General features: G+C 35.8%; 1 protein-coding gene across 7 annotated transcripts in view; it reads left to right on the top strand.

Annotated features, from left to right (window-relative positions):
* R3HCC1L (R3H domain and coiled-coil containing 1 like) overlaps positions 1 to 12,600 on the top strand; it is a 92,678-nt gene that overhangs the window by 48,472 nt on the left and 31,606 nt on the right. For 6 of the 7 annotated variants that reach the window (XR_006603270.1, XM_013054656.2, XM_004749531.3 and 3 more), the window contains one exon: positions 8,855 to 10,662. Coding sequence is in view for 6 of the 7 variants with exons in the window: in XM_013054656.2 (XP_012910110.1) it covers positions 8,869 to 10,662 (1,794 nt within the window). In the remaining variant the exon portion in view is untranslated. Of the gene's footprint in view, positions 1 to 6,554; positions 6,629 to 8,854; positions 10,663 to 12,600 lie in introns of those variants that run through there. The other variant, XM_013054655.1, reaches the window with a different exon arrangement.

Genomic DNA, 12,600 nt, shown 5'->3' with positions numbered 1-12,600 from the left:
ATTATAATGAATATAATAAACATTTAAAAATAAAATGGAAATTTTATTTAAATTTAAAAATGATTAAATGATTAAAGAAGTCTCACTTCTTTTTAAAAATGATTAAATGTTTAATCATTTAAAAATGATTAAAGATAAAAAGAAAACAAATATCAGAACAACATCAACACAGCTGTTCAAAAGACATAAGATCAGGGGGGTTAGAGGGGTGATAGGAGGTAAATATGACTTCTGTGACAAAACCTTAGTCATTCATATTTAAGAACTGGATAAGATAAAATACAGAACAGGCAAATTTGAAGAGAAAACTAGTGATGGGGAAGGTGGACCTGAGGTATTGACTTGAATGAATAGAATTGGTAAAAAGACTCAGAGCTAAAATACTCAAATTCAAGAAGCATAGTCTTGTCCTAGGAGAAAAATAATACTAAAAACATACTTAAACATAGTATAGTTGACACTATATTCATAGTAGACACTTGAACACCAAATACCTAAGAGATTATTTTAAGAACATCTTGAGAGTAAACAGATTACCTACAAACCTATAACAGACTGACAACACATTTCTTAATAGTAACAATGAAAGTCAAAATCCATTAAAGGATGGGAACAGTGTAAAGATATTTTCAGACAAAAACTAAGAGTACACATGGAAGGCATTGTGAAATAAAAAACATTGTATGGTTGTATAGGAGACAAATACAAATAATGATTAACTTTAGATACTTAGATAAGCACTCATGTTAAAACACTAACGGACTAGAAATAAGATTTTAGAGCCTTTTGAGCAGTAGGAAAAAAGAACTTGATCAACCTTAAAGAAAGCATGAAAATAAGAAAATTATAAAAAGTAGGATAAATGAAAAGGAAGCACAAAATAAAAAGGTAGAGTTACTTCCAGATGTATCCATAATTGCAATAAATACAAATGGACTAAATTCTCAATTAAAAGACTGACATTGACAGAGTGGGTAAAGAATGCACTGTTAAGTTGTATTCGTTTTTGCAAAGGATGAACCTAAAACATGGTGAGACAAGTTGAAAGTAAAAAGCAAAAAAAAAAAAAAAAAAAAAAGGTTAAAAAGGCAAGATACCTCATGATACCAATGAAAGTTACATAGTTATATTCCTTTCAGACAAAAGCCTCTTTAGTAGGGCTTGCTGCATAATGGTAAAAGTGACAATTTACCAGGAAAGAGGAAGAATTCTAAATATAAGTGATAACATCAAAAATTATATAAAAATATAAAAAAAATACAAAAACAGAGAAACCATTAAATCTACAAACAGGTACTTTATATATACATCTCAGTGATTAAGCCAGCCCATAATAAGTAAGGATATGATTTGAACAATGCTTTAATAAATATGATTTAGTAAACACACACACAAAATACCCATGATTAATTAAGTGGACAGAAAATAAGTAAGGATACCATTTGAATAATACTTGAGTACATTTGATTAATGATTACACAGCCCCCCAAAGTTTAGTAGGGATACATTATTTTTAGGCACGGATGAGACATTTACCAAAATTGACCTTTTACCAAACCATAAAACAAAATCAACAAATTTTGAAGAATTGATCTCATTTTGACTACAATGTAATTAAGTTGGAAATCAACTTAAAATGGATATATTGGCAGATACTTCTGAATAACTTAGGAGACAGAAAAAGCATAGAAATAGGTATTTTTGTTACCCTTTCTGGTTATCAAAAAGCTTGTGAGATCTAAAAGGGCTTAGACACAATGACCAACCCAGTAGCAATAAACTCATGTTAGTGCCCAGATTGTAGTTTTAAAGTACTATTTTTTATTAAAATGAACTAGGGCTTCTTGAAAAATGTGGCTGATTCCAGCTCTAGGTAGGCCATAGTAGGACATTTTGTCATAAAAAAAGGAAAAGAAGAAACTTCTTTTCACAGTTTGACTAACTCTTCTTGTCAAGAGACAATTTGAGATTATGTAAAAAGGGCCCTCTGATGGGGCTGCCATTGGCCAAGATAGTTTGAGCTTCAAGAAGAATATTGCAGTGGATTGAAGCACATTAAATTAAAATCAACAAAATGTTGGTCACCTTTGGAAGATGCCATGGAACCAGTTCATTCAGAAGCTGGTAAAGTATTCTGTGTTACCCATATAAACTACCTCAGAGTCACAAAATAGTTGATGAAAGTTTATTATAAAAGAATTTCAGCTAATAAATACAAGAAGAACAATAGCTAGAATGTCATCATTTTGTAAACCCTGATGAAATAGTTTATCTTGGCACTATTCATCAGGGGTTGCTAAAACCATTGGGTGACAGTCTGATACAAAGCTTTATGGTGAATGGTTCAGGCTGACAGTACAGGAACCCATTGATCAATGTTAACATTAGAAGAAGGAGACAATCAGATATTATAGCTTTCCGATGTGATGTGATAGGAAGTTCATTGCACCATTTAAGACATATTTTTGCTATAAAAAAATTAAACCCAAATCCTGTCAAGCCTCTAGATCAACCGCTACTTTATAGGAAATACAGAGACTATATATAAGAATTTATTGAACAATACTGCAAGAATGTAATCAGCAAACTCCAGAATATGGGAAATTCTATAGGACAAATAGCCCGGTTTCTTTAACAAATGAATGGCAAGATAGGAAAACAAAAACAGATTGACAGGTACCTATAAATTAAAAGACAGCATATAGATCTTTTTGGATCCTGATTTTAACAAACCAAGTGTTCAAAAAAGGCAGGCTGTTGGCAAAATTTGGGCACTGGAAATGTGATGATATAAGGAATTATCCCCCCCCCATTTTAAGGTATATATTGGTATTATGATTTTGTTTAAAAAAAATATATATAAGTCTTTTAAAGATAGATACCGAGATACTTAAGGGTGAAATGAAATATTTGGGAACATGTGCACAGATAAAATGAAACACTGGCCATGACTTGAAGCTGAAGGATGGGTATTTAATAGTCATTATAAATGTTTTCTCTTTATATATGTTTGAAAATTTTTGTAATACATAAGTAATAACAGCAACAACAAAAACTTTAGAATATAGCTAATTAAGTCACTAACTTGGGAAGTTAATCAAAGAAGAACAGAATTGTCCCAAAGAAAATTGAAGGAAGAAAATAATAAAGATGAGAGCTGAGAGCAGAAATTAATGATACAGAAATGATACTGAGAAGATCCTTTTTCTGTTTATTAACATACGTGAATTGATTGTGCCTTGCCTCCTTCCCAAAGGAATTTGAGATGACTTTAAAAAGGAGCAGAGAAATAAATATTACCAGACATCTGGGATGGATTAATCATTGTATTTGTATACCCAACTTAATTTTGGTATCTTCTGGAAAAGAGCAGAAAGGGACATGTTTGCTATACCTACTAGAGGGATTATGTTAACTTTATCTGAGTGACATGTCTTTTCCCCTTTTTCATACATGTGAGGTGGGGTAAGATGACAACACCTTTGATCTGCAACATTTCCTCTATCAACCAACTGTGAAAACAGATTTTAACTTTGAATTTTAACTTAGGAAATCTTAGCTTTTGTGGTGAGTGAAGATACGTGGTTTACTTCTGCATTCAGGAAAAAAGCCAAGGATTGACTAGTAAATGCGAAGGGACTTTCAGAGTTTGAAAGATCATTTTGCAACCATCATAATAAAGATTAGATCAGATTAGAATCATTAGTGGATGCTAAATCTAGGGATGCTAAATCCTTTGATGAGGAACAGGATATTCACGTGCTCTTGGAGGGTTACCCCACGACTGCTTTTAGTTGAAAGGGAGAAAATACACAGTAATTACTCTGTAGAGAAATTGGACAATACCTTGACCACAGGTAATCAAAATAAAGTCACCAGTGAAGGACAGATGGGAATCATGTGCCTCCAGATGTGATGCCCTGAGGACATTTGACCCTCTGTGTACTATTCTGAGCATATATAACCTAATATGGGTGAAAATGTACACCCTCAATCTAATCATGAGAAATGTCAGACAAACCTTAAATGAGGGATGTTCTATTAAAAAAAAGGGTGGGAGGGGGAGCAGTTTTCCAAAATGCCAGTGTCATAAAATACAGTGAGAGGCTTTGGAAACATTCTAGAAGGTAGGAGGCTAAAGAGATGTAAATAGATGCATTACCTGATTCTAAACTGGATCCATTACTGGAGAGGGAAATATGCTCTAAAGGACATTACTGGATCAGCCAACAAAATTGGAATACCTGTATTTGATTTGATAGAACTTCCATGTTAAATTTCCCGACATTGTTAACTGTATAATATGCCTGCTTATAGAAAATATACTCTGAAGTATTTGAAGATAAAGGGCCATGTTGTCTGTACTTTGCCCTCAGAAAGTTTAGAAAAAAATTCGTGTGTGTGTGTGTGTGTGTGTGTAGAGAGTGGGAACATGCATGATTGCAAATGATAAGCAAATGGGGTAAAGTTACCAGTAGATAAATACAGGTAAAAGATGTACAGGTGCTCTCTGTAGTATTTTTACTTCTGTAACTTATATAATATGAAATTATTTCCAAGTAAAAAGGCAAAATATATGCTGTTGTTATGATGCATTTTAATGAGCTAACAAAGTGATAGTGCTTAATTTGTTCTTGAAGAATGAATGGTCTACATGCCCATTAGGCAGTTTCTCTCAAATAATAGATTTCCCAAGTGAGCCATTGGTAAGTACTGGATCAAATCAGTTCATGGTTGAATTAGCCAATGAATGCCCTAAGTGCCAGTATTCTCTGTTGTTGATTGAAGAGGGTTCCATATGTTTTATATGCCAAACATGGACAAATAGCATTAAAATTCTGTTATAAAGATGTAAGAGCCTGATTTGTTTTGTGCTAGTTCACTTACTCATGAAGATGGGGTGGAGAGGTACTTGAGGAAATTACTGATTATTTTTTCTCAAGGAATATTTGAAACCATAGAAGTAATTGGACAGGTTCTCACATATGATCCCAGTGTTCAGAAGTATAGTATAGAAAAAGATGGTTTGACCTAAAATATTTTAAAGGTATATGTTAGCAGTTAGCTGCCCATCATTAACAGATGAATCTTTATCTCTTTTAGATAATATAATTTTAAACAGAATTGCATGCTGATGGCCATTCCAGGATAAGTTGACTGCAAAATACACCCCAAATAACTGATTCTCTACTTCAGTTAAGAAGGAAACTGGACCAATAAAAGCATGTGGAATATTGTAAAAAAAAATTAAAACCATGTTAAAGAGAGAAATAAAACATCAAGTGCTATTAGTAAATACTGAGTGGGAAATTTTTAATCTAAGTTATTTTTTAAAAATTGTTTATGACAGGCACCTCTTCTCTTCTTGTTAAAGGCCTTTCGTGCCTAGAGTTGCAAAAGTTCACAAAAACACACCAAGGCTTTAAACTGAATTGGCATTATCTTGAAAGTCCACAAGATGGGGATGCTCCTCTTTTTTTGTAGGTCTGTGTTATTATGAAAGAATTGTTTTAGCCAGTGGTATATTGGAGAATCTCTTACTGGCCTGAGAGCTGACTATTAAAATTTTAGGAATTACGCAAACTGATTGTTAAACACAGCCATCGTTAAAAATTAAATTACATAGCTTGTTAAATAAATGGCATGTATAAAAAGGTAGTAGATACTTAAAATTCATTACTTCCTAATTATTTCACTATATTTTACTATGATTTATGTTCTTGAAGCTATTTATTAATATTGTATCTTTAGGTTGAAATACTGTATTATGGTGTGCTACTGTGTGTCTTTTCCCAGCTCTGTTTTTAGTGATGTTACAGTGATAGCTTGAAATTAGCTATGGTGGGAATATTTACATCATAGAGTTAGGCAAATGCCGTAAATCAGGGCTTGATTTATTGTATATTGCTTGTCTAGGTGTAAGGTGATGGAGAAAATGCTAATAATGCAAACTTAAAGGTGTCATGTCTTTAGCTATTACATTTACATAGCTCAAAAATTTGAAAATATATTTTGCAGTTCAAAAATGATTATCCACTTCAGCAACGATGTTACATTGTTGACATCATTGATGTAAGTGAAAATATCAACCAGTACTTGGAATTCCATGTGGATATGTATTTAGCTGGTTGCTAAACATGTTTCAGCACATTGCTGGTCATGGCATAATTGAGTTCGGTGTGTTGGTAAGAAGTGGGTGGTATAAATTTATTATGCTTTTTTTCAGCTTTAGGAAATCATATCATGACATGTGGGCATTAATTAAGAAAAAAGAAAGGTTGAGTTTTAAAAGTCATTAGCTATAGCACAAATAATTTTAAGTTTGAAGCCTTTGATTATATGTCTACTGTAGAACAGAAATAGAATCATAGAATTTCAAGTTCAAAGAATGCTTAAAATAAATCCAGACCCATTTAGAGATAGAAATTCTTTTCTCCAGTGTATCAGTCAGTCATCCAGACTATAGAGATGGAGCTCATTACCTGATAATAGTGTTGGAGAGCTCTTAGAGTTCTGTATATTGAGCTAACCTGTTTTCCTTTAATTTCTACCAGTTGGTTCTGGTGCTGACTTCTGAGAAACACAGAAGAGAACATTTATTTCCTCTGTAGAACAACCAGCCCTTCAGGTATAAAGGTAGTTTGGATGTTTCCATTTAGACCTCTTTGGGCAAGAAGTATATCTTTATTTAGTTCCTTTTTTTTTTTTTTAAGATTTTATTTATTTATTTGACAGACAGAGATCACAAGTAGGCAGAGAGGTAGGCAGAGAGAGAGGAAGGGAAGCAGGCTCCCTGCTGAGCAGAGAGCCCGATGCAGGGGTGGATCCTAGAACCCTAGAATCGTGACCTGAGCTGAAGGCAGAGGCTTTAACCCACTGAGCCACCCAGGCGCCCCTATTTAGTTCCATTAACTGTATTTTGTGTGGTATTTTTTCTGAGCTCTGTAATCTAAGATTGTGAAGCCTTTAAATCTTTTTTTTTTGTGCAAATTATACACAAGTCAAGTGTTGGGTTGTTTCTTTTAAATCAAAGTAGATCTTTGTACTTACTCCTATTGCTTTCAGCACAGCATTCCAGATCGTAGAAATATTAAATTGTAATTTTACCATTTTTGGTGTTTATTAATCATATTGACTTTATGTCAGTTGCAGGTTTGATAAGCAGTGTTTATTGTTTATATTCAAATTATTGTTTAAAATGTTGAATTTCAAAGGACTGTGGGGACACAGGTCACCTTCAGATAACCCTAAGTTCTCTTTTACCTATTATTTTTTGCTGTGGGTGCTACTAGTTCTATTAATTAGCCTACATTTTCCATCTTATATGCAGAAGTTCATCATGATGTATATTGTCAGATGCTTTGCTGAGATCAAGACACATGATGTCTGTGGGATCTCCGCCAATGAAATACACTTCAGTACTTCTGTTTTTGAAAAGTAGGCATTTTCCAAAATCCTGGCATGTCTAAATGTTAAAGTTCTATTCCCCACAATCGGAAAGATAGAAAATCCATCATGAATTGTGGGTTAGATAATAATGAAGATACCAGAAGAGAAAAGGGATAGGAGAATTCCTGGGAACACTTGATGGTCAGGGTCATGGTATATACTTGGGCTGAAAAGAAAAAAGCCTGTGCTGTAAGAGCCCAGCATTTTCACTGAGCAAGTATTCTGGATCAGGTGAGAAATTAGGGATCTGGAAATAGTTTCTCTCTTGTTATCTATTTCCTTTGATGTGTATGGTGAACTCTTAACAATAAGTACTTCTGAGTGTATAAGGGTATTTCTTTGCTGTGGAGTGTACCTCCTTATTCTCTTTGTTGTGGATACACTAATACTTCATAGTTTTATTTTGAAGATTAAAAGAACTCAATATGAAGTTGACTGGCACATTCTCTTGTATTTTTCTTATAGTAGATTTAGGTTTATTTAACCATTTGTTAAAATTTTCTCCCTTTGTTAATTTCCATTGACCAGGCGTGGTGGAGGTTGTCAAGCAATTACTAATGTGAGTGGTCTTATCCCATTTCTTTTTTTTTTTTTTTAAGATTTTATTTATTTATTTGAGAGAGAGAGAGAACATGAGAAAGGGGAGGGTCAGAGGGAGAAGGAGACTCTCTGCCGAGCAGCTAGTCTGATGTGGGACTCAATCCCTGGACTCCAGGATCATGCTCTGAGTCCAAGGCAGTCGCTTAACCAACTGAGCCACCCAGGTGCCCCTCTCATCCCAGTGCTTGGTCTCCACTCTCTTTCTTCCTGCTGATGCTGTTTTTTATTGCTATTAGAAGAAAAATTTATAGTAGGTCATTTGATTAAATAGTAAACTTCTTCTAGAAAGCAGTCCTGGATTCGTTGTCTCATTTTCTCACCTACATTTGAGTTATTTTTAAAATTCTTACTTATATGTATACATTTATGTTGAACTGATGAGTTTTTAGGGCTCCTCTTTGCATATACTTTTCAGTGTAAGTTCTGGTCTCTAGCAATAGGGAGGTAATAGTGTTTTATGAGTACTTAATAGCTGGCAGTCACTTTTTGAATAATTGTTTTATTTAACCAAGATAAAGCTACTTGTTAAAAAGGTAGAAAGGACTTGGGACGTAGAGATAAAGGGTTTTGGGATATGACGAAGGAGGATATATGGATAATAAAATTCATGGGCTCATGAGTTATTTTGGAATTTACTTTCCTTAGTTGCATTAATTACTTTATGGCAGGTTTTGCTTTCTTTTAACTTGAGGGTTTCTGTTTCTATAGGATGGATTAGTAGGCCCTCTACCTAGCCTTTAAAAATCTTTTGGTTCAATACATTGTAATTAGTTTTTGGTAATTGAATTATTCTCTCTTCTTGCAGATTGAGGTGGTACCATGCAGCAAGCAGCAGAGAGATGCAGAGTTCGAGTCAGAAGGCCTGACATGGCACTTTATGTACCTAAAGCTCGAAGAAGTGTAGTGCTGCTCAAGTCAGGTGATGAGGAAAAAAGCTGTGGTCCACTTAGCTCTGTGGTGAAAGAAGAACAAAAAGAGGATTGTTTCTTCCAAAAGGAGATCTTCAGAGACAAATCTGAGACTCAGAGACTAAGCATTAATCCTGAAAAAAAGGAGCACAACCGTAGAGAAGGAAAGAAGTTTTCAACAAAATTAAGAAAAGACGTGTGCCTTCAAGAAAGAAAGAAAGATAGGATTTGTGTTAAGAGGCAAACTACAGGATCCAAAGAAACATTATGCCAAGGACGTCAGGAGGGTGTCCCAAAACCCAGGATACCTTTACAAAGACATTTTAAACCAAAGGAGGTGGAATGTTTGGAGGTTGAAGCCACAGATGTGACGGGACCTGGGAAGTTGCTTCTATCTCGGTCTTTTTCAGAAATGAATGAGGCCCAGGTTCTAAACAGACCATTCCGAAATGTGGAATTCTGTGATGTCAGTAGGCATGAATTAAGTGGCGAAACATTTGAAAGCAGAGGTTTAGAAAGCAGAATTGAAACTGATGCCAAAGTTGTGGAGCTACTATCGCAGTTTCCTAGAGTTTTTAATTGTGTGTTGAAATCTGAGAGTATGATAGTACCTGTAAAATTGAATTCTGATTCTGTAATTGCACAACAAAGCATGCAAACATCGTGTGGAATGTTGACTCCCAGTAGTGGAGGCATTACTGCTATTTCTGTTCCTGGAAGTCCAGGTGGTGTCACTGACCAAACTTGTGTAGACTTTGAAGCTGAGAATGTTAGTGAGGTAGCCAACAACACAGATTTCATCTTGGGTCAGAGTGGTATAGATTCCATTCCTGAGACTCTAGATAACATCTCTCATAAAACGACTATAGTCAGCAAATTAGAGAGCGTAAATGGCATTTTTGATCCTGCAGTGATTAGAGAATGTGAGGAGAATGACAGCACTGCTGATGACTTATGTATAAAGTATGAACCTTCTGATACAGCTCTCCTTGCTCATGAAACAGATACAGATGAGTCGAAGAGTGTAGGTGACATTACTAATAAAGCATGTAAGATGGACATTACAGATGTCCCATCTGATCAAATAACTATGGACAGCCCTTGTGTAGTTGCAGTTAGAACAGCTGATGAGGTCTGCAGTAACACAGGTAGTTTCTCAAAATACTTAGAAATGAGTGCAGATGCAGCCCCTCTTCATGTAGCTAGATGTGGGAATGATGTGGAAAATTCCAGCAGCCTGACTGCTTGCTCAGATACTTACCCTGAGAGTATTTCCTCTGGTTTCACAGAGTCAACAGGAAAGTTGATAGAGAGCTTGTCAGATTGTGCTTCCTCCTTACCTATAAAGAAGATTGCTGGTAGTAATTGTAACACTTTTTTGGACTCTGAACTCAGTACGTTAAATGGGACAAAAGTACTTTCAGACAGTGCCTCAGGCAATGATCTGGATTGTACTGGTGATACAACAGAGGCATTGCACGAACTAAAAACTGCTGAAGAGTTCAAAACAAAAGAGGAAGATGACTCAGAGAATATGGAATTTGGTGTATCTTTTCCTGATATAGAAACTGTATCTATGGAAACATCCATGGAACCGAAAGCAACGGAAATGGCTCGTGTGGAGGGAAGTGCTGCTACTGAGGAGAGCTGGGAGTCTTTGTTTAATGATGATGGTGACTGCCTGGATCCACGTCTTCTACAAGAGGTCTGTTCAGTAGAAGCTGCTCAGTGTTTACATGATTTATAGATTCGTAGAGCCTGATATTTGGGGGGTAATTTTGATAGACATTTGTGCACACTCATATATTTACTCACTATATCCAGTGAGGCTTCCTGTGGTAAACAAATGGGATTGTAGATTGAGAAGAGAATGCCTGATAGATCTTACCAAGTAAAACATACCGAATTGAGCTGTACTTATAAAAGCCACGTCCTGAGAGATCTTACTGAGTAGATTAGGGATGCATTTAATGGGTTCTGACTATCTGTTGCGGGGATACAGAGGGAAACTTCTTCAGAAGGGCTCTTCTACATTGACAAGCTGTATTTTACACAGGCCTATTTGAGGGAGGAGAATAACTTATTATTATTTATATTTATTGCGTTTTTCGGGGAAACATTGCAATGTTGTTAGACACTGTGGAGGGAAGGAAGGAGAGAAGGGAAGGGTAAAATAAGGGAAGGTGTGATTGTTTTTATGTAGTTTATGCTGAGTTAAATTAATGTGTAAATGATTGTTGAGTACATACAGAAAATATAAGTGAATAATGCCATGCTGGTTAGAGTTCATAAATACAAAATGTTGGGTTTGAAGACATTTTAGAAATTATTTAATTCTTTTCATTTTCTTAATTTAGACATTCACTCTATATCCAATATTTAAATTCCTTACCACAAATAACAATCATTGGTTTTAAATAGAAGAACCACTTCCCCCTTCATTCCTTATAGTGGGTTCACATAACCTTTGTCTGGAAGGAGAAAAAATAATTTCCCTGTGAAGTCCCCAATTTTGGAAATGAGGAAATTGAAGCTTAGTGGTCATACTTTTAGGAACAGCATAATCAAAAAAAAAATTTTTTTTAAGATTTTATTTATTTGACAGAGAGAGAGAAATCACAAGTAGGCAGAGAGGCAGGCAGAGAGAGAGAGGGGAGGAAGCAGGCTTCCTGCGGAGCAGAGAGCCGGATGCGGGACTCCATCCCAGGACCTTGGGATCATGACCTGAGCCGAAGGCAGAGGCTTTAACCCACTGAACCACCCAGGCGCCCCAGGCATAATCAAAATTTCAATTTAGTTCTCTCAATCCAGTGTTTATGTTCTTTCTACCAAACCACGTCTTTACCTATAAAATACTTCTGAGTGATTCCAAAGAGCCTTTTAAATATGAAGTGAGTAGTGCTTTTGTTTCTGAGAATTAAACCAGAAGTACCAAAAAAACGATTACACGGATGTGAAGAAACACGTGAGACTACAGAGGGGACAGGCCATTGGACAGAACTGACTTTCCAGTACCAAGCAGTTCCTCGTCGTTTTTAGGTGTCTGCGTGTGCACGTATCTCACCGGTTAGCACTCCTTGTGGGCAAGTCGTTGTTCTCAACATCCTTTGAAAGAAATACAGAGCAGAAGGTATTTGTGAGTGGGCACCCACAAACCCCTTGAAATTGCATGCAAAATGTTATGTGTATGTGGAGTTTTTCATAGCTTTCATCAGATTCTCAAAGGCAGTGCTTCACTAAGTGTGGTCCCTGGACAAGCAGCAAGAGTGCCACCTGGGAACTTGTTAGAAATGCAAACTCTTTAGCCCAGCGGTCTATATATTTATGTGTTTTCCAGGTGACTCTGATGCACATAAGGTGAGAACAGTTGCTCAAAAGGTAATAGACCAACATAAATAGGTATCAGAACGTGAGTGTGGTAGCTAGAGATGGCTGTCCAACCGTAACTAGAAAGAAGAACACTGTTCAGCAGAGGTTTTAGACCCAAATTAGGTTAAGAAATACTACTAATGTGGGAAGGTAGGTGACTATAGAGAAGTTGTTAAGGATCTCATCATTGGAAGAAGGTCTCAGGGATGGCAAAGGGATTACCTGAGGGGTAGAGAGCACAGTTATGCACAGGAAAGAAGGAGTAGCTTCCTAT

This window comes from Mustela putorius, unplaced genomic scaffold, assembly GCF_011764305.1.
Source record: "Mustela putorius furo isolate JIRA1106 unplaced genomic scaffold, ASM1176430v1.1 tig00003909_pilon_pilon_pilon, whole genome shotgun sequence".
Classification (NCBI taxonomy): domain Eukaryota; kingdom Metazoa; phylum Chordata; class Mammalia; order Carnivora; family Mustelidae; genus Mustela; species Mustela putorius.
Note: the sequence above shows the minus strand (reverse complement) of the source record. Positions and strands in the feature narration are given on the sequence as shown.